The sequence below is a fragment of the Aedes albopictus genome, chromosome 2, assembly GCF_035046485.1.
Source record: "Aedes albopictus strain Foshan chromosome 2, AalbF5, whole genome shotgun sequence".
Classification (NCBI taxonomy): Eukaryota; Metazoa; Arthropoda; class Insecta; order Diptera; family Culicidae; genus Aedes; species Aedes albopictus.
The window spans coordinates 216,471,297-216,494,145 of record NC_085137.1 but is presented as its reverse complement, the minus strand read 5'-3'; the positions used below and the strand labels follow the sequence as shown (position 1 = coordinate 216,494,145).

At 40.6% G+C, this 22,849-nt stretch overlaps 1 protein-coding gene and 1 long non-coding RNA gene across 2 annotated transcripts; one reads left to right on the top strand and one right to left on the bottom strand.

The window, feature by feature from the left end:
* Positions 1-615: 615 nt before the first annotated feature.
* LOC134287912 (uncharacterized) lies at positions 616-3,293 on the top strand. Its single transcript, XR_009997633.1, has 2 exons — positions 616-870; positions 1,951-3,293. It is a non-coding gene; the product is annotated as an uncharacterized LOC134287912 (long non-coding RNA).
* Positions 3,141-22,462, bottom strand: LOC115257640 (voltage-dependent anion-selective channel-like). Its single transcript, XM_062851123.1, has 5 exons — positions 22,308-22,462; positions 12,468-12,787; positions 12,129-12,356; positions 3,611-3,819; positions 3,141-3,539 (listed from the first exon to the last, which is right to left on the bottom strand). The coding sequence occupies exons 2-5, from the start codon at positions 12,785-12,787 to the stop codon at positions 3,448-3,450; spliced, it is 849 nt and encodes a 282-aa protein (XP_062707107.1). The 5' UTR covers positions 22,308-22,462; the 3' UTR covers positions 3,141-3,447.
* Positions 22,463-22,849: the final 387 nt, after the last annotated feature.

Genomic DNA, 22,849 nt, shown 5'->3' with positions numbered 1-22,849 from the left:
TTTTGTTTTGGCTCTGCGTTCCGTTCCACACCGTTCCATTAGCAGAATGACGTTTGAACCCTTTTTAGTTTGAACGATGTGCAGATTAGAGGGGGTCAAACTAAAAAGTGTTCAGATTACATGCGGTCAAACCAACGAGGGTAGACGGTAGGTCGAATCTGCATAGGAATCACAGCAAACATACGATCTGTTCAAATCGAACACCAAAAATAATTAAAAATTCACGGAAAAATAATGTTACGAAAAAGTGAATGGTTCAAACGTAAGAAAAACAGTATAATATATTGTTACATAAAAATCCAATGTAAATGTATAGTATAGCGAACCATTTCATTACAATACAGTTTATTGTAGCTAGTACACTGTATGGTGCAGGAATGGTTTTCACCATACACCCTATGGTTAGTTTTTATCCGGGTACTTCGGGCTCCAGAAGAAGCTGCGGTCTAAAAAGGTTCATCCACGCACCAAATGCACCATGTAAAAACCTGAATTAATCCACCTATGGTGAACAGAACCCTTCTTACACTCATTAAAATTATTGTTGTATTTTTCGTATGTATGATTGTGATTTTTGGGTGAAAGAAGGGTAAAAAGGAATTTATTGAGATTACAGTAGACATTCGGTCGGTGCAAACGGTTTAACTGCAATGCTTTATAACTGCAAGTCCGGTAAGTGCAACAAATTTGCAGTTATCGCACCGCCAAACGTCAAAATGGTGCGCCATGTTAGCCCTAATGAATAGTCGAATGAATTTTTCGTTCATTTTACGTCAATTGACGGTTTGTTGACACTGTCAGGCGTTGCAGTTATCGAATTTTCGTTCGCTAAGTGAAACGTAAACATGTTGCAGTTATCGAACGTCTACTGTACTCCCAAATACTCTTCAAAAGAAATCTCGGTAACTAAATGTCCAATCAATACAATTGTACGAGGATGTTGTAGCTTTCACTTGATGTTAAGAGAACCCGAATCGGTTGACAGACGGCTGAGAAATTTATTATGATACATTTTATCAAAAATCTCTCAATAGCGTAAATTGTATTACTCCTGAGTACTCCTCGAAAGATATCTCGGAAACAAAATGTCCATACGGAATGAAATTCAATAGCGTTCTACTAGGATGCTGCACCTTTGATTTGCTGATGAGAGAACTCAAATCGATTGACACACGGCTGATTCATTTATTATGAAGCATTTTGTCAAAGACCTCTTAAAAAGTTAAGTTGTATTACTCCAAAGTACTCCCCGAAAGATATCTCGGTGTTCCGGTGTTCAATCGGAATGAAATTTAAAAGCGTTCTTCTAGGATGCAGTAGCTTTCGTTTCGGGCCTTAAGAACCCGAATCGGTTGATAGACGGCTGAGAAATTTGTGGTGATACACTTTGTCAAAAAAATCTAAAATAATTAAGTTGTACTACTCCCTAGCACTCTTTGAAAGATATCTCGGTAACCAAACGTCCAATCAAAATAAAATTCAATAGCGTTCTACTAGGATGTAGTAGCGTTCATTTGCTTCCAAGAGAACTCAAATCGGTCAACAGACGGCTGAGAACCGTGAGTGACATTTTTTTGTAACATACATACACACACACACACACACACACGCACATACATACATTTGCTCAATTCGTCGAGCTGAGTTGATTGGTATATGTGACTCGGCCCTGCGGGACTCGGATCGAAAGTCGGTTTTCCAAGCGGTATTTATACCCTTCCTATGGGTGTAAGAAGGGTAAAAACGCTAATAAGATCGGTGGTCATCTACGGACACCATGCTCGAGGAGGACCTGCAATCACTCGGAGTTTTCAAGCGACGAGTGCTAAGGACGATCTTCGGCGGTGTGCGGAGGCGAAGGATAAACCACGAGCTCGCTGCACTCTACGGCGAACCCACCATCCAGAAGGTGGCCAAAGCTGGAAGGATACGGTAGGCAGGGCATGTTAGGTACAATAATACCGGACAACAACCTTGCAAAGTTGATGTTCGTGACTAATTCGGTTGGCACTAGAAGACGTGGAGCGCAGAGAGCACGATGGGCGGACCCGGTGCTGAGTGACTTGGCGAGTATTGGGCGTGACCGAGGATGGAGAGCGACAGTCACAAACCGAGTGTTGTGGCGTGCTATTATTGATTATCACCCTCATTCTTGTTTACGGACGTATCCACTTTCAAACGTTTTTGGTTCGATCGAATCATTTGATTTTGCTGGCGTAAACGGGAATGCGAACAATTTTCGTTCGAAAGTGGATTCGATCGAAAACAAGAATGAGGGTGTATGTCTCATTAGTCCTATTTTAAATGTGATGTTGAACAAATAAATGCAAATGAAGCCGTGTTAAATCAAGCGTGCCAGTTTGCGTTCAAGGGATTTTTTGTTGTTGATATTCTGCTTCGTGGGTTCACGCACACGCGCACTTTCTCGCGTAATAACAGCGCCCTGACTCGCAAGAGCATTAGATCGATTCTTGAAAGAACAACTCTCCATTAACTACGCAGACTCTACGAGTCTACGGGGGGCTAGGGGGAGCTCTGAGATGGCCGAAAATTTGTACGTAGTTTATGGACAGCGCCATACGGTTGTGTTGATGCTCGCGTTTTGTTTGAACAAAAAAAAAACTGTATGAATGAAACACGATTGGATCGATGAAGCTAATGCGAAAACAGTATACTATTTTATTTGTTGACGTTTATTTTACTCCTAACCGATACATAACGTACATAGCAAGTTTCAATCTGCAAATAACCAGATGTGGAGTCGCAAAACCACATCTGGGACTAGGTTGCGCATTGTTGGTTTTGTCCAGCAAATTGTGTATTTATCTTCTATTATTTTACTATCAAGGGCAATCTAATCGTGTATCAGTTTATGATCTATCTGAGACGATCTGCAGGGTTTCGACGCTTGTTAAAGAATGTGATCTACTTTAGACAAAAGAAGTGTCGGGATTCTCGTACAAAAACACTATCCCATTGGGCGTGCAAATATCTAATGTTCGTTTGAAAACGATATTCCAAATGGGATATTTTTTCGGGTATACGATTAGCGTAGAAATATGAAGTGTTGGTTCGTAGCTGCTGCTTAGTGGGTTTCATCTAGTTTTAAACTTTCTCAAAATTCAATAAACATCGTTAGCTAATTTTAGGACTGTACTGATTTTCCATCTTTATTTGATTTCTGACTTGTTGCTTTTGTTCACGTCTCGTCTGCGGACTGCTTCCTTCTTCGTGGGCAGTGTGCAATTAGTGGTATTCGCAGAACTCATCCCATAACCAGTGTGGGGGGAGTGCGCGCGCTCGGTACACTGAGACATGCTGTCTTTCATCATGATGCGAATGTTTTTGTTTGTTTTACTATGTGGTTTTTTTCACTTTTTTTTTATTTCTTTAATAGTTATTAGATTTGAATCTGTTTGTTAAAACACGAACACGATTTTGACTCGCTTAGGCTTCGAGTTCCAGAGCAACACCGATCTTGTGTCCGCCAGTGTTGAAGCTCTTGCCATCGATCATCGTGGACAGGGTCAGGGTGACACCTAAGGATATACGGAGTAAAAATGGTAAAATTAGTAAGCGTAAGACTAGTTGTTTCTAGTTTTCAGCTTACCGTCGCGCAGCTTCTGCTGGTAGCCCAGACCGATCTGGCTCTGATTGTTGACCTTGGCGCGGACGCAGGCATCCTTGTCCAGATCGTACTTGGCGCCGAGTCCGAATTTGGTAGCGTTGGAGCCGGAGGCCCACGACAGCTGGACGGCGGTTTCCAGACGATCGTTGCATCGCTGGTAGATCAGACCACCGAATTCGCGGCCATCGTTGCTGCAAATGGAATGAAATTTTGTTTTACAACTTATGCTATTTTAAATTAAAAATCCCAGCTTCACAATTATTTTTCTTTTGAATTTAATGATCGAAGATCTATTTTTCAGTGTGAATGTAAGTAGGTGGAAATATGTCAGTCAGTACAAACTGGAATTCTTGTAAAGTTGTGCTGAAAGACCAACAAAGCGGGGAAACTTGAACTGCGCATAGCTAATTGTAGGGGTTGTTTTGAGAAATCTTACGCGCCATACAAAAATATTTGGGTTCCCATACAAACAATCTTACAGGGGTGAAGGGGGTGTCCAAAAGTTGTAAAAAATCTCTTACGTAATAAATGGACATCCCCAACCTTTTTTATGTTACGGACTGAGCGGGAGTCGAACCAAGATTATTGACGACTGCTCAATGAGTTCCTTACGCGCTGATTCCTTAGGACTGTGTCTTCTACATAGATCACATGTAAAATTTCGATTAGGTTAAGAGCACCTTTAAGGGGCTGTCCATTTATTACGTAAGGGATTTTTTTTTGCGATTTTTCGACACCCCCCCCCCCTCCCCCTTGTAAGATTTTTTGTATGAGATCCCAATTATTTTTGTATGACGCGTAAGTTTTTTCAAACTCCCCCTCCCCCTATAAACTCTTACGTAATTAATGGACAGCCCCTAACGGTGCACTTTTATACCCTCACTGAGCCAACTCTCCCGATCACAGTTACAGGGGATACTCAAAATAACTAAGATAGGTTAAATTTTCACTTTCCAAAAAATGTTCAACTCGCTGTAACTTTTCGAAAAGGGCATCAAATATTCTCAAATTTTGACTGTAAGTTCACCAACTAGTTGTGTATCAGTGGTTCAAATTTGGAAAATATCGGGCCATTCTACACGAAGTTATGAAGGTTCTAGAAAAAGGTATAATTATCCGATAGCCAACTTTGAGCTGTTATATCTCCGGATTCAATGAACCGAATGCAATGAAATTTTGATCGTTTATGACTAATATAATGAACTTAGAAAAACAGTTGACTTGATTTGAAATTATTAATAAGAAAAAAAAATTATAGCATTATCATTTATTATGTTTTTTTTAGTAAATTTATCTAATTTTCATATGCATTCCATTACTTTTTCAATTTAATGACGGCTATTTGGCTGCTTTCCTTTGAAACATAAGTATATTCAAGTCAATTGGAGGGAATTTAAATGAACTATAATTACTATCTCGAATTAAGAAACGATGATGAAATTTTGGATAAATTGGTGTTATATTAGAACAATATTCTAATTGTTATAATTTTCTTTTGCGTAAAGAATTTTAAGTTTAGTCAAAAGTTTTTAATAGCTCATTATATAAGTCATAAATAATCAAAATTTCATTGCATTTGGTTCATTGAATCCGGAGATATAACAGCTCAAAGTTGGCTATCGAATAATTATACCTTTTTCTAGAACCTTTATACTGCCCCCACTCGCAAAACAGTCCCATATGAATAGGAAACCCAGCAAAGATGGGACTATTATGCGAGTGGCGACAGTATAACTTCGTATAGAATAGCCCGATCTTTTCCAAATTTTAACCACTGGCACACTACTAGTTGATGAACTTGCAGTAAAAATTTTAGAAGATTTTATGCCCTATTCGAAAAGTTACAGCGATTTGATCATTTTTTGAAAAGTGAAAATATTACCTGTCCCAGTTATTTTGAGTATCCCCTGTATATGTTAGTCCTATATTACTGCACTATTGGAATATCATATGAATCTAATCTTAGGTTGAAAATGGGATGTGAGAGTTATATGCGTCGCATGTGGTATGACTCTCAGATCGCCATCATATTGTTATATGTCTTGCATTTTGCTTCTATCATGTGGGCTAGGTTCGCCAATGTATATGCAACTCCAATGAGATCCTTCACATTTTGAAAAAAAGTTTTCTCAGGCTGGAGCGGGAGTCGAACTCATAACGTCTAAATGACCGACGCCGCTAGCCGCACGACCATGAAGCTCACTTACTGGAATTGCGAAATTATGCGAAACGTATTCCACTTCATCTGCCAATGTTGCTTTTCCACCCGGCCAAATGCACAGCTGATGTATCGATCGTGTTATGTGCATATACCTCCGATATGCGCAAGTGCCATTGAGTTTTATTAGAAGGCTTTTCATTTGGAACTGTTTATGGTATAATACATATAATGATTCATTTGAAGTGAACGTGTCAAACTAGGGGTACAATGTATGTGTAGAGTCTGATAAAATAGGCTCTTAGAATTATTTCAGTGCTGTTTGGCGTAACCCGGCAGGAAACTCTACCGGTTGCTGTTAGTTGCGCTTGCAAAGTACCTAGTTTTCTAGGACATCTGAGGCTAGATCACCCGACCATCAAACAGAACACCAAATCGACCACGTTCTAATACCGCAGTGCGGAAACAGATTCGGATCACTACCTAGTCGCTCTATGCATGCGCTCAAAACTTCCGACGATTTTTACCATGCATCGAAGTCGAACGCCACGGCTCAACATCGAACAGCTGCGTAACATAGAAATGGCTCAATACTACGGGCAGCAGTTAGCTGTAGTGGCCCACCAACGGAAGAGCAGCTAGCTTGGCGCAGCTACATTTGAAGATGGCTGGAGGGACATCCGATCCGCCATAGGTAGTACCTCGGCTGCAGCACTAGGTTTCGCGACTCCAAATCGCAGAAACGACTAGTACGACGGCAAAATGTGAACAGTTGAAAAACGAGAAGAATGTAGCATGGGCGAAAATGTTGCAACAGCGTACGAGAGTGAATGAGGCACGTTATAGACAGGCGTGGAACAGGCATAACTTAGTCTTCCGGAGGATGAAGCGCCAACAGGAAGAACGTGATCGTGAATTATTAATGAAATTAAGCGATGGAGGAGTTGTACCGCGCTAATGGCACACGGAAGTTCTATTAGAAGCTGAACCGCTCGCGCAGGGGCTTCCTGCCAAAAGCCGACATGTGCCGAGACAATAACGGAAATCTTTTCATGAGCGAGCGTGAGGTGGTCGAGAAGTGGCGGCAGCATTACGATGAGCACCTGAATGGCAACGTTGCAAGCACCGAAGATAGCATGGTAACAGATGTAGGAGTACGTGAGCATGACGAAAGATTTCAAGCCCCTAAGCTCCGAGAGATTGGGGAGTTAGTTGGCCGATTGAAAAACAAAAAAGCCGCTGGAGCAGATCAAGCTACCAAGCGAGCTTCTGAAATACGGTGGAGAAGCACTGGTGAGAGTACTACACTGGGTCATTACCAAGATTTGGGAAGAGGAAGTATAACCGGAGGAATGGATAGAAGTATCGTTTGTCCCATCTGCATCTACAAAAAGGGCGACAAGTTGGATTGCGGGAACTATCGCGCGATCACACTACTGATCGCGCCTACAAGATTCTTTCTCAAATTTTATGCCATCGTCTATCACAGATTGCAAGAGAGTTCGTGGAGCAATATCAGGCTGGATTCATGGGTGAACGCGCTACAACGGATCAGATGTTCGCAATCCACCAGGTGTTGCAGAAATGCCGCGAATACAACGTGCCTACACATCACTTGTTCATCGATTTCAAATCGGCGTAGGGTATTGGTTCCCTTCTTAAGCATGAGCCACATTTTCATCCTACGAAAAACAAAGGATTGAAGCGCTGTTTGTTTTGTTTCTTATTTTTGTATTTTTTGTTAGAAGTGAGCACCCATGAAAACGAAAAGAACGGAATTAATCGGTGCCGTAATTGCTTATTTTCGAATAGGATGAATATGGGAGCGTGAGATTACTGATGGCACACATACCCTATACAGTGGTTTTTCGATTTTGTCACGGTTCTATTTAATCACGCTCCATTATATCACACTCGATTTTAGCACGCTATTTTTTTCGATTATTTCACGCTCTGATAATCGATACAAATATCGCCCAGCACATATTCCAAACTATATAGGATACATGAATCGTCATAAGTAAGATATTTTGCACATTAGTATACGATTATGGTGCCATTGATGACAGACCGGACACAGGATTCGATTATCTAGAGTTACATTCCCATGCTTTGCTCTGCATCGAGTCCGGTCTGTATGGATCAATCCCACGCGTTACATTTTCCATCAGGGGTCTCCAGTTAGCCTTTGTGAATAAGGTTTTCGATCGCCAATTCAGAGACGGCGGGTTCGATTCCCATTCCGATCGGGAACTTTCCTAGACTTTCCTATGCATACTATGCATTGCATAGTGTATAATTGTACGTGCCCCACAATATACAAATTCATACAACAATATACAAACTCATACAACGGGAGGCAAAGAAAGCCCTTCAATTAATAACTGTGGTAGTACTCAAAGAACACTAAGTTGAAGAGAGGCAGCTCTGGTTCCATTGGGAACGTAGGAGTCACAAAGAAGAAGTAGAAGAGGCGTTTTTCGTTAGAAACTTACTTTGATTTTTTTTTGTATTTTAATTATTATTAACGAGCTTTACAATCCGGGGCTCGTTCATGTCAGGACCTACGGTTTCACTTCACTTCCGAACATTTTGTAAATTTATCGGATTTTTAAAGTTGATATGCTGTTCAATTAATGCCAACCAACATATCGAACGATCAGAAATTAAAGACAGAACCTTTAAACTTCGAGACAATTGTACAACAAAGCGTAACGCGACAACATCGCAAAAATGTCAAATTTTGATTTGTTCATTTGTTTATTTGATTACAACCAACAGGCTTGAACAAAGCCCCAATGATCTTGTTTACTTATTATCTATATTACAATACAAACTAACATAGAACTTTACAAATCAAAGAACAGTTATTATTACCGATGTTTGCAACATTCAAAATTCAAAATTAACAAGCAACACGACACACTCTAACAAATTCACAGTATTAACTCGATTTAACTTTCAATTGCTGTCGATTCAGGGCTCCCAGAAGTCGGATTCACGGCTCACGAACTCTCGGAACAGCAATCCCGTAGGCCATGTAGATTGCATTTTGGCTTTTTCCTTGTGCATCCAATCAACGCCAATTTTGAAGGAAATGTAGCGTAAATTTTCATAATTACTCCATCTGGGCACCAGTTTGACAACATCGGGTGGATCATGTGTTGGCAATGCATTAGATACCATTTCGCGCATGGCATCAACAGAAACATGTTTTGCAACTCTTGTAAAGAAGATCCAATATTTACGATCAACAATAGACTTTGGTTTTGCTTTGGAACCCATTTGCAATTCGGTTGATTCATTTATAATCGGCGACGAATTTCTTCCCTGATTGAGGTTTGCTTGAGGTGTGGACGACATAATGATGCTGTTATCTGTTCGTTAGAAACCACTGACACAGGAAACCTGCAGTTCAGTCAAGCATTGTCGGAGCGAAGAAATATCAAACTGCAGTTGGCTGACGGTGTTTTCAATATTGAGCTTTTGCTTCGTTTCTTCATTTCTTTGAACGTTTGACCCATTGTTCGCAGTTACGTTTTTGCGGGACGCAGAGAGGCAATCGTCACACAGCCAAAGCGCATTTTTCAAATCAATACACACTCTCATTTGGTATTGGTTCATCTGTACACAGTTGAGATGGTATTCTTTGCGGCATCCATCACAAGTTATTCGCTCAACCAGACCGCCGATGGGCATAGAGCATTTACCGCAACCGTACGACAGGCCCATTGTAGAGTGGAATTGAACTGAGTAGACGATAACACAGGCAGATCGCTTCCAATAACAATAAGCGAATGAATAATTATAATCACAACAAATCGTCAATACTATCTGATTTTGAATGTTATGCAGTAGCGTAAACACTTTGTAAACTATGTTTCCAGATGCAGATTAGAGTTCTCTTCAACCACAAGGTACATCACAAAATTATATTGATCTGTTCGTAACAATTAACGCGAAAAAACATTCGGCAAATCTACACAACACGCACCTTCGACCATCTTTAGTGACACAATGTCAACCAGAAATTCGCAACCTTCTGGAAACACTTTTGAAAATGTTAAGTACTCGACGATAAATTTAAGCAATTATCTTTATTTTGCTTTGTAAAGATTGAAAATCGACAATATATGGAAGCATGAAGTTCAAAAACCTTGGTGTAGAAGTGCAAATAATACCTCCATTATTTGATTTTATTTTCAGAGACATTAAAAATTATTACATACAAGAATATTAGACTTCCATTACCGGGTTTGGTATTTTGTTCGTTTTTTGTTTGTTTTTTTTTTTGTGTGCAAGTGTATTTTGATTAATGAACGCCTTTGGAAAAAGATGTTTCAATTATGTCACGCTCCAATATATCACGCGAAAATATTTTTCATTCGTGATATAATCGAAAAAGTACTGTAATACAATCGATCGAGAACAGCTATGGCAGATTATGCACGAATACGGATTCCCGGATAAGCCGATAAGATTGGTCAAGGCGACGACGATGGATCGAGTGATGTGCGTAGTTCGAGTATGAGGGGCACTCTCGATTCCCTTCGAATCTCGCAGAGGGTTACGGCAAGGTGATGGTCTTTCGTGCTTGCTGGTAAACATCGCCTTAGAAGGTGTAATAAGGAGAGCGGGGATAAATACGAGTGAAACGATTTTCACGAAGTCTAGACGAACATTTGAAAAGGGCCTATCTGCTTTTTGTAAACAAACATGTTTCTGTCTCTGCAGTGCCCATCTCCATCCACCCACGCACATCAACACCCTTAACAGATAGCTTGAAGAACACTCTTCCTGATAATGGTGTTGATGTGCGTGGGTGGATGAAGATGGGCACTGCAGAGACAGAAACATGTTTGTTTACGCAAAGCAGATAGGCCCTTTTCAAATGTTCGTCTAGAAGTCTGTTCACCTGCTTGATTTCACTGGTTAATTGATATTATAGCTCGCAATTTTGAGACGATTGCGGAAACGTACATCCGAGTAAAGAATGAAGCCAGGCGAATGGGATTAGTCATTAATGTGTCGAAGACAAAGTACATGATGGCAAAGGGCTCCAGGGAGGAATCGACGCACCCGCCACTCCGAATTTCTATCGACGGTGATGAAATCGAGGCGGTTCGTGTACTTGGGCTCACTGGTGACCGCCGACAACGACAGTAACAGAGAAATTCAGAGACGCATTTTGGCAGGAAATCGAGCTTACTTTGGACACCATAGAACTTTACAATCAAACAAAGTTCGCCGTCACACGAAGTTAACCGTCTAAAAACGCTGATTAAACCGGTAGTCCTCTATGAGCACGAAGCATTTACCCAACTTGCAGAGGACCAACGCGCCCTTGGAGTTTTCGAACTAAAGGTAATGCACACCATCTACGGCGGAATGCAGATGGAAGCCGGAACTTGGAGAAGGCGAATGAAGCACGCGCTGCATTAGCTGCTGAGAGAACCAAAACCAACCATTGCCCACACCGCAAAAATCGGGAGGCTACGGTGGGCGGGTCACTTCATAAGGATGTCGGGTAGCAAACTCGAGAGCCATCCGGCCGGTACGACGGTGAACGTGGTGCGCAGCGAGCTAGGTGGATTGATCAATTGGAGGACGATTTGCGTACCCTCCACAGAGTTCGGAACTCAAGGATGTTTTCGATCATGCGTTGTTCGGCAAACTTGTAGATTAGTGTTTACCCTACAATTATCACCTGGAACGCCATACAATCTACTCATACTAAACGATCGAAAAATGCGATTTCAATATGTATTAGACTTCCGAACTGAGTTGGTCGAAAACATCCTTGGAGGAACTGGAGACACACAACCATATACCGAGTAGACTGGAGACGACTCCTACGTACAGCAGAGGACACTCAGGCCTTAGTCTGACCGGTAAGGTAAGTAAGAAGCTATACTTTAACATCAACGCTGCATTCTTTAATAAAAAAAAAAATGACCACTATGACCCACGCTAAGTAAGGTTCAGATCATATAACAATATAGTTGTACAAAGAATTAATTGGTAAGATATAACTCATTATCATCTAACAATAACGAATTAAGAAACTGCAGAAGTCATTTTCCGAATACATTTCACTACAAAATTAACCTTTATGACGCACAACTATCAAACAAAACGCGCTCTCAACCACGTGGTTGTCTGCAACATACGAACGTGATTACACCTCAGATGAGTTTATCTTATCATGAAGTAAAATATATGATCATTCCCCCAGATGAGCATTACATAAAATAACACAAGCAAACAAAATGGAACGATCATAAACAAGTCCCCCGTGATACACCGATTACGTAATAAGGAAAAAAATATTTGAATACTTACACGTTGGTGTGCAGAACAAAGTCACCGGTCGAGTAGCCGAGCGCGAAGTTGTTGGCGGTGACCTTGGACTTCTGCGAGTCAAATGCAACCTGGTAACCGGCCAGCCAGCCCTGGTAGTTGAACACACCGGAAGCGTTCACCAGTGGTCCGGCGAGATCGACGTTGACGTCGGCATCGACGCGGACCTTATCGTGCGAGTAGGCAGTCTTAAAACGTCCGGTCTTGCTTCTGTAGGACAAAGTAAGAACATTAGCATTGTCGGTCTTCCGGCGAAACTTGTAGCTGACGGCGTAGCCAAACTTGATGGCATAATTGCTACTAATAGTACTGTTGTCGTACCCGGTTTGCGGAGCGAACGATCCGTCAAAGGACAGTTTCAAGCCCTTGACCAGCTGGTTCTCGACGGAGACCTCCGAGGTCAGAGTGTTGTCTGTGTTCCACTTCTCGGAGAAGTTCAAACCGTATTCCTTGACTTTGTACTTGGTCTCCAGGGAACCGAACACTTTGCCATTGTCCTGGTTCGACGAACCGCTGGTGTTGAACTCGACTCCGGAGTTGGTCTTGGTCTTCACGTCCAGCTTCCACAGACCGAAGTGGTAGCCCTTGTTGAAGACATCGCGGGCCTGCTTGCCGAGATCTGCGTATGCTGGTGGGGCCATCTGATGAAAAAATATGAATAGTTACAATTAGTGGCTAGATAAATTAAGGGTGTTCCAAAGATATTGTATCAAAGTCATAGTGCACATGCTCAATGCCGAGAATTGCTAGATCAGTTCGTTATATCGGGAATAAGAGACGATCTACAGGTGCGCGGTGTGTCTAAGATAGTCACTAAAATCTTAAGTCACTGTCGCTAAGATAGCTTAGCTGGGATCTAGACCGTTGTAAAAAGTTTTATAAAGCATTATGAGCTACATTTCTTTTGAACATATGTTGATGGGTTTTGTATAAATCTTCCCAATAAAATAAATGTTTTAAAAAGTACCTTCTAAAATATATTCCTAATCAAAATTCAATTCGCAGCCTTAGATTTGTATTCAAATATGTTTGTAATTTTTAGCAGCAAAAGTCACTTGTATTGAATTTCGATTCATCTTCTGGGGGAGATATCGAATTTGAAATAATCCTCGTATTCTTAAATGTTGTAACCGTACATTTGGACATGATACATACGAATTACACGATACAAATTAAAACTTATTTATTGAAAACATGCATATTTACAAATTAAAATTGAACATAACAACACGGACTAACTATTTACATTTTCTACGCAAGTGGCCATCTTGCTGAGCGGACGATGACAGATGATGCTTTCGTGTGAGTGTGTGAAACATCATCACGATGACAACCTAGTTGTCATCGGTGAGCCCACTGCTAAAACGATGTGAGTTGGACGCAGGGCCGTGTTGCCAGATGTATTTCCATTGATCCCAACATCTCCTCCTTGATATGATTGGCGGTAATAAGAAAATCATCGGTCGGTCTTCCATGGAAGAGCGTCGTGATTCCTTGGGGGTTGTGTTGGTGGTTGATGGTATGGTAGACTTGCATCCTTGTGGTTGTCTTGTTGATATGGAGACGATGATGGATGCATGTACATGTACACAAAAATGTCCAAAACGCTGGATGGTAGCTGCTTGCATGTCGTGATGATGGTGATGCTTGATGTTGATGCATTCCATTTCACTTTGACTGCTGAGTGCTCCTAGTCCTGCTGCGTTTTGGGTGTCCATGTTGATGAAGCCGTGACAATGATGGCTTTGATGCAATGTGTAGATCCGGACCATTACGGAAGCTGTTTACATACCGTATGAATGATGTTGCTTGATGTTGATGCGTACATCACGGATGCTGGGTGCTTCTCATGATACAGTTCCGGATAGCGCAGCTGTGTGGAAGCCTTGATGTGGTTCCAGAGAAAATGATTTGATTTACTCTCGTGCTACTACTGGATGGTTTGGTGAAATTGATTGATGAATGTGTGGGAAAACTCCATTATATCGTCTTCCCCTCGCGTGAATTTGTTTCCGGGGTCCTTAAGACCCACTTTCTCGTCGCCACTGTTGTAACCGTACATTTGGACATGATACATACGAATTACACGATACAAATTAAAACTTATTTATTGAAAACATGCATATTTACAAATTAAAATTGAACATAACAACACGGACTAACTATTTACATTTTCTACGCAAGTGGCCATCTTGCTGAGCGGACGATGACAGATGATGCTTTCGTGTGAGTGTGTGAAACATCATCACGATGACAACCTAGTTGTCATCGGTGAGCCCACTGCTAAAACGATGTGAGTTGGACGCAGGGCCGTGTTGCCAGATGTATTTCCATTGATCCCAACATTAAAAGAACTCATTCGGAAAATTCAATATTTTTGTTGAAAAAATAGAACTTGTTTTTATAGCACCGTGTATAATCCACATTGTATGACCGTTTGCCGGAGCTTTCAGTCACTGCATGGTGCAGGCAGCACGTGAGATCGCTAATCTGAGATATTTCTAGACAGATGCCCGCTAGAGCATTGACCTTGTCGAGCAAGACAACGTTAAGCCATACTTTCTCTATCTCTCTGAATGTTTCTATTAATACAGGTCGGACTCGATTATCCGGGGGTTCAATTAACCGGGGGTCCGATTATCCGGGGTTCGATTATCCGGGAAAAACGGCTCGATTATCCGGGGAAAAGTTTGTTTTTGCTTTGTTAACAAATTTTTAAATTACAGTATGTCAAAAAATGTGATAAACATCAAATACAACACCTGTTAGTAGGATTTAGCCTATTTGTAAATTGTTTTTATTTTTTCACATTTTTCAGCTAGAATTTCATTTAAAAAAAAACATGGTTGTAATAATACCAGACGTTGAGTTTAGGCACTACAACGTTTTGTATGTTAGCTTCTATGTTTAATGAACAGTTTTTGATTGAAGAACATCAAAAATAAAAGAAAAGAAGCATGGCTCGATTATCCGGGTGATTCGATTATCCGGGGTGAAATAATTTTGGAGTCACCCGGATAATCGAGTCCGACCTGTACTTCGCTAGAAGCTAGAAGATCAATTCACGAGAGGTAGAGGACCATCTTAATCGAAAACCATACCTACATCAGGATTCTTATCGATACCGTCAGAAAGTCAGTCAAGCGAAGCGAAATAGCCGGTATAGTAAACAATATTCACGCCCATCCTTCCTTTTGTTTCATCCCACTGACTGCTTCGGCGTTTGTGATTATTTCACCAATCTTGTCTCGATTAGTCGCAGCCGCGTGTGTTTTAGCAAAGCGGTTCTAAAAATACAAGGGCTTGTTCATTGGAATGAAAGTAAATAAACCAAAGGTTCAAAACAGCACGCTATGGCGTGCAGAGATAGAGCACAACTAATGTACAGCGCATGAGTCTAGTGTCTCGGCTCCTATCACTAGCTAGCGACTAGTGACGACGCGGATGATTGTGAAATAAGCGCCCTGTTACCATCGGAGTGCATTTCCCTTCATTGATGATGGCTACCAATATACACGAGGCGTGTAAGACATCCAGAGTTGTGTTGGTGGTTAGTGTTTTAGATATGATATTTTTTATTTGTCTTTATTATATTTAGATATGATACGTAATAGCTGTTTGATCTATATATATAAAAATGAGTTTGAAGTCTCGTTGAGGCAACAAAACTCAAGAACGGCTGAACCGCTCAGGATAACTCTTGCACTCTTAGGTGACCCATCTTGCCCCGCCCCACCCTATATCAAATGGATTTACACAACTGTTGTTCGACCAACATTGGCCTATGGATGTATTGTTTGATGGCGAAAGGGCAAAGTGATAACGAACCAATCAAAATTAGACCATCTCCAAAGGATGTGCTTAATGGCGATGTCTGGAGCGTCCTCCTCAACTTCCACGACAGCACTCGAAGTTCTTTTTGACGTTGCTCCACTATACATTCATCTTAAAACAAGAAGCACCTTCTTGTACTTACCGTCTACGGGTACTCGGTCTACTAGAGGAAATTCCTGTGAACCGCAGATCAACACACCCTTTGTTTTCACTTCTGGTGAATTGGGTTTTTAAATTTAGAAAAATGTATTATTTTTTCGATTTCATACGAAAGAGCATCTTTTTCTGAGCCACTATGATTTTTTTCAGATTTTTAGAGCTTTATTTTGGTGCCTAAAATCAATTTCAAAGAGATTTTTTGAAATCACCTTTTGACAGCTGAGCAACTGCTTGACAGCTCCGCCCAGTACAAAATGCGACGAGGGGTGTTCCGACAAATCGCTCCCATACAAAGTTCAAATTAATTTTTAAATAGGTTCCCGGGCACCAAAATTCATGAAAATTTGGATTTCGGCCCAGTTTGGCATGCAGATTCCGAATATGGAATTATCTCAACACCGCTAAAGAAGCCAATTGGGCCAAAATTGGCTTCTTTAACCGTGTTAATATAATTCGATATTCTGAATCTGCATATCAAACTGAGCCGAAATCCAAATTTTCATGAATTTTGAAGCCCGGGAACCTATTTAAAAATCAATTTGAAGTTTGTATGGGAGCGATTTGTCGAATCACCCCTCGTCGGATTTTGTACTGGGCGGAGCTGTCAAACAGTTGCCCAGCTGTCAAAAGGTGATTTCAAAAAATTGCTTTGAAATTGATTTTAGGTACCAAAATAAGGTTCTAAAAATCTGAAAAAATCATAGTGGCTCAGAAAAAGGTGCTCTTTCGTATAAAAGCAAAAAATCAATATATTTTCTAAAATTTAAAAACCCAATTGGCTTCTTTAGCGGTGTTGAGATAATTCCATATTCAGAATCTGCATGCAAAACTGAGCCGAAATCCAAATTTTCATGAATTTTGGTGCCTGGGAACCTATTAAAAAATCAGTATGAAGTTTGTATGGGAGCGATTTGTCGAATCACCCCTCGTCGCATTTTGTACTGGGCGGAGCTGTCAACCAGTTGGCCAGCTGTCAAAAGGTGATTTCGAAAAATCTCTTCAAAAGCGATTTTAGGTACAAAAATGAAGTTCTAAAAATCTGAAAAAAATCATGGTGGTTCAGAAAAAGGTGCTCTTTTGTATAAAATCAAAAAATCAATACATTTTTCTTAATTTAAAAACCCAATTGTCCTTGCTGAAAGTGATTTTACAATTGCCTGTTATTTTCCATTAGGAAAATATTCGAAATTCCTTTTCCGGGAAGAGTGGACATCTGGATATCGAGAGAGAAGTATTTCAGACGGCATCGTATGTTACACTGACGGCTTCCTTCTCGAAGATCGAATTGGTGCTGGCAATGATCGGTATATTCGACTCATTCCATTCATATTCACTCCTCTTTGCTGAAGCGAATCAAGAAAGCAAATGGATTGTCGTGATCAAACACGCAACCCCATCACTAGGGCAGTTCAGACTTTAAACATGTCAAAAATTCAAAGCTCCCATATGTTCATTATAATCCTTGGTGCAAAACTAGTGTCCTGTCAAATTTTCAGCCATTTCGGTGGAGATTGAATGGTGGCCCAAAAGCAAAATAGGTTTATATGGGAATTACTATGGAGAATTTTCGAAAAAGGTTCTCCTGGTTGTAGAGCTTCACCACATGGATGAAGTCATAGGGTCAAAGCCGACTTGAATTTTTCAGACCTCAATGATGAATGTTGCCGAAGACCGCAACTCGTTTCGACTCACGAGACAGAAGTTATTAATCGATATTCACGAGACAGAAGTTATTAATCGATATTCATCCATGCATGCATGAACAGAAGATCACAGCTCGATCGACATGCTTGACACGCAATCATAGCATGCGTGTTACCTTCTTGTACACCTTGAAGGGAATCGTGTATGAAGATGCGCATGCGAGTAAGAATTTGTTTAATAACTTTTTACCCGGTTGTCGAAATGACTTCCAGTCTTCGGCAACATTCATCATTGAGGTCTGAAGAATTCAATTCGGCTTTGACTCTATGACTTCATCCATGTGGTAATGCTCTACAACGAGGAGAACCTTTTTCGAAAACTCTCCACAGTAATTCCCATATAAACCTATTTTGCTTTTGGGCCACCATTAAATCACCACCGAAATGGCTGAAAATTTGATAGGGCTCTAGTTTTGCACCAAGGATTGTAATGAACACATGGGAGCTTTGAATTTTTGACATGTTTGAAGTCTGAACTGCCCTACCCATCACCAGTGGGAGGCGATGCGAAAGTTGCTTCTGACATGGATATCCGTTGCTGTTCATCGCAGTTTGGATCGCAAGCGAATGGTGAAGAATTATAGTGAGCGATCGAGGCAACTATTATCATAATTGGACAAGAATTTCTGCATGAAATGCATAAATTTTTAGTGTATTGTTGTTGAACTTGAAACATTTTTCGAAAACATCAAAAAATCGTTTGCACAATATTCGTATGTGCCCAGCCGAGAAAATCGACCATCACAGACATGTTCTAGACTAGCGAGGTTGCATCCAGAGGGGTGAAAATTCCGTCTCCAAAGGGTTAAAACAAGTACGACAATGAATTTGGCCAGTCGTCGAGATTGAAACTGATTCTGCAAATTATTTTAAAATTTTAATATAATTAAGGCTCAATTGAGGATGTTCCAGAACTAAAAAAACACTTTTTCCTAAATTGACCCACACATCGAAGGAAACAAGAATGCCTTCTTCTTCATTGTGGCTCACGTTCCCACTGGAACTTAGCCTGCCTTATCTTAGTGATTTTTGAACACTGCCACAGTTATTAATTGAAGGACTTTCTTTGCTTGCCATTGCATGAATTATTTGTATTATTGTGAGGCAAGAGAATGATACACTATGCCCAGGAAAGTCGAGAAAAGTTTCCGGCCAATCCCGAGACCCGGGAATCGGACCCGCCGTCTCCGGATTGGCGATCCAAAGCCTTAGGGCTTGTTCACAAATGTCATAACACTGGAGGGGTGGGTGTTTATCCTTCATGGTGTTACATCCCGAACAAAAAAAAAAATCTTCTCATACAGTGTTACGAAGGGGTGGGTGGGTGTAAAAATAGGCCAATTTTAGCGTTATGATACTTGTGAATGAACCCTCATCTACTAGCTTAACTGGAGAAATAAGAATATTCGATTGTTTATTTAGTCAATTATGGCAATCGGACACACTGGTTTTGTTTACTTTTTCGTCATTCTGGAGAAAAGTGCTTGTTCAGTTTTGGATAATATCTATGCGATTCTCATTTGAGCCTTAAATAAATAACATTTGAAATCAGACAACAAGTAAAAAATCAAATTGCTGATCCCCCACACTCCTAATGAGAATCGCATGCCTAGGTATTATCCAAAACTGAAAAAAAACACTTTATGGTAAAATATCGCCCTATGTCACGCTAATTGACAAACCACAAACGTCAAAACCTTGAGAGTCAAAACTATCACAATAGCATACACCAAAATAGAATCGTGCGAAAACTTGGTGAATATTTTACTGGCTGAGAAAAAAAAATCATTTTGACGAAGTTGTGCTGGATCCCAGCTAAATATTGTTGAAAATTCAGCAAATCGTTTTGCTGGTTTTGCTTTGCTGTAACCGTTGGGTGTGTAGATTACTATAACTGTGTAGAATGGCTGGTGTGTATTAATTGCAAAGTAGGTAAATGGAATCATCTCGGCAGGGCTTCTATTTTGGACACTTTTCTGTTAAACAAAGCCAATTTTAAACCAATTGACACAATTTCGGAACGCGGAGGGATACGTATATTATCTACCCGTGTACAGCAGTTCAAGTGAAATAAATGGTTTGGAATTGACTGAGTTATAGCGAAAAGTGCCTGTGGCTCGGTTTTCATATTTTATCATTGTTGCATAGGTTTTCATAAAAAAAAACTGTAATCACTATTAGGTATTTATGATGAGCATTTTGGTTTCGTCGGTCATTTTATGCACAGCTAAATGTAAAAATTCTGAAAACGATATTTTTATGCTCGACTGAGTTGGCGTCTTATCTTCTTGGGACATTTTCATTGTCTTCTCCTACACGGATTTATTTAGGTAAACTTCTTAAAATCCCACTAGTTTTTATAGGTTCTGCTAAAATTTGTTCGATCAACTAGGGATATGTGTGCACGATCTGCGACCTCAAATTATTTCCTAATAATTAACATCAGTCTCGTCAGCAAAGGCTTAGCTGGATAGGATTTAATATGTGGTGCAATATTTCACCATAGTGCTAATTGATTGCTTGTCTCAAACTTTACAAGTTCAATGCAAAAAATGTTCGGTATACCTATAGCAGTTTGATACATATTATTATGTAACAGTGAAATTTTTGTATCTATCCAATAATCGGAATAATTGACTATGATCAGAAAACTAAATTTGCAAACCGGCGTTTCATCACTTTTCCACTCTCGGTTCAGCGTGTTACGTCACCATAGTCGTATACAGAGCGGGACGACAGGGAGCACCAACACAATCAGTTGCAACACGGTATCGTACAGTGTCGGCCAAAAGAAAAAAAATAGCAATTCACTTACATATAAAATGATTATCAATTTCCAGGAAACCGATTGGATTAAAAGTTTGTCATTGGTTATCGAACACCACCTTGGCTTTGTGAGAAAATCCTGCACTGAATGACCCGAAAATTATGACTACTTTTGAAGGTATGTACAGATACACACAAGTATTATAACTGATCGAAATTTAAAATTTAAAGATTTGAATAATATTCATTATTTTTCACGAAAAAAAGTCAAGTTATCAAATTAAACCTTTCAAAATTACAGCCCAATCGGTTCAGTAGAAATCAAGCACCATATCGTCAAACGGGCTCATTTTGTATGCAAAACGACTACTGATCCTAATGTTTTGTCCAACACTGTATGTATCGTGAGTGTGAGTAGCGAAAACCGATAGGGAAGATTCAAATATTACGTCCATCGTTTTTTGGGATTTCTAGACCCCCCCTCCCCCCTCTGTCACGCAATTTTCCTATACCCAATACACGTACTGTCACACTTTTCTAGACCCCCCCCCTCCCCCAAATGTTGGACGTAATTTTTGAACGTTCCCATAGAAACCGCACAGTCACACACTGCTATTGCTGGCTGGGGCTAACCCCAAAGAATCTCCAACCCGGTCTAAGCAAGCAGGCACCGACGGACGACAACCGGCAAATCGCATGGTATGCGTTTATGGCTACTACTATAGGTGTAGCAGCGCGTCAAATGATGTGCGACGTGATGGCAATATCATTTAGCACATTTTTCTTTCCGAATTACTCTTGCCGATTGGGAAGGTGCATGGATTTCTGTTCTGTTGCAAATTATGTAATAATGTGACAACCTACTTCTGTGTAGACCTCGTGAGCAGGCTTTCTGGATTTAGAAGTCTCATACCAAGCAAGGCAAAGTCACTTGAAAATGGTACACTCTGGAAAGCTCGCCAATAAACAGATTTTTTGCAGATAATTTACATAATAAGGAACCGGTATTTGGGCAAATTCCGTTTCAATTGGCCATAGTTGTCCCGTTAGAAGATATTTTTTTGGGAGATGTTGAACTTTCTTCCATCCGCTGCTCCACATGATGACGGTGTGAGTCGCAATTGTAGTCAATTAGGTTCGTTCGCAGCCATATTGATTTTTCCCCTCGGAACTTTAAAACGTTCTGCTACATCTGACGGTAACGTTCCGGATGGATTGGTACAGCAGAGATAGTGACCAGTTGAATGGAATTTAATCAAAGCAATCATACTGATAACAGGGCTCACGTCGCTGCAGCATACTCTCAACCAACTCATTTTGCAATGTGTGGTGTGATATTCCTTTGGCTCCATTTTGGCCATCAGAGGCTGTTATTGATCGGTTATGTAACCTAGTTTGGGCGACGCACAGAATTAGGCCTATTTTCCATGGATGATCGTTGATCAAAGATCCAGAAATTAATGAAAAATAACAAATCCTAATCATCCAAGCCGATATTTTACGCATTACTGTAAATCCACGGCTCAGCCGAGCAAATATAACGGGATCAATGGTAGTAGGCGCGGTACTTTTTCGGGCTCCCATGACATTCCACAGCGGTTCCCTAAAAAATCACCCCCCGAATTCTGCAATTTCCGACATTCAGCAATCACTCACGCACTTTTCACATTTGTAGAAACACCGCTTTAATCCTACTTACTTTTTGAATAGAAGTTTTTTTAAACTCTGATTAAAAGGAGCACAAAATATTCTCCTTTTTCACTGAAGCAGCGAAAATGCCACACACTGAGAGATGAGGATGCGCACGACACAAGAACTTCGACGGAACTTTCAAGACTGGCAGTGAGAGAAAGCAGCGTGATGTGAATTTTTCGTGGTGAATTTTGGACTCGAACGATGAGTCTGACGGATCTGAAAATGGTAGTGTGCGTGCGTCACACAGATGCAATCGCATCACTTGACGTTTACGTCACGCAAAGCTGTCGGATGTGGTGAGTAAGGAGATACACTGGGCGAAATGAGTTTTCGTTTCACATCAGTGGTGAACACACTAGAGCAAAGTCCAAATAAAGTCGTAGCACTCAGGCTCAATCCGGGTACCACTTCTAGTACTACATTTGGTCCCCGGTACCCAAGTTTGACGTTTGGCTTACTACCTTATTTTTTACTAACTTTGTGACGCAGTAGCTCACGATGATGTAGTAGTTCATAACAGCAAACTAATTTCAATGTGTCATGATT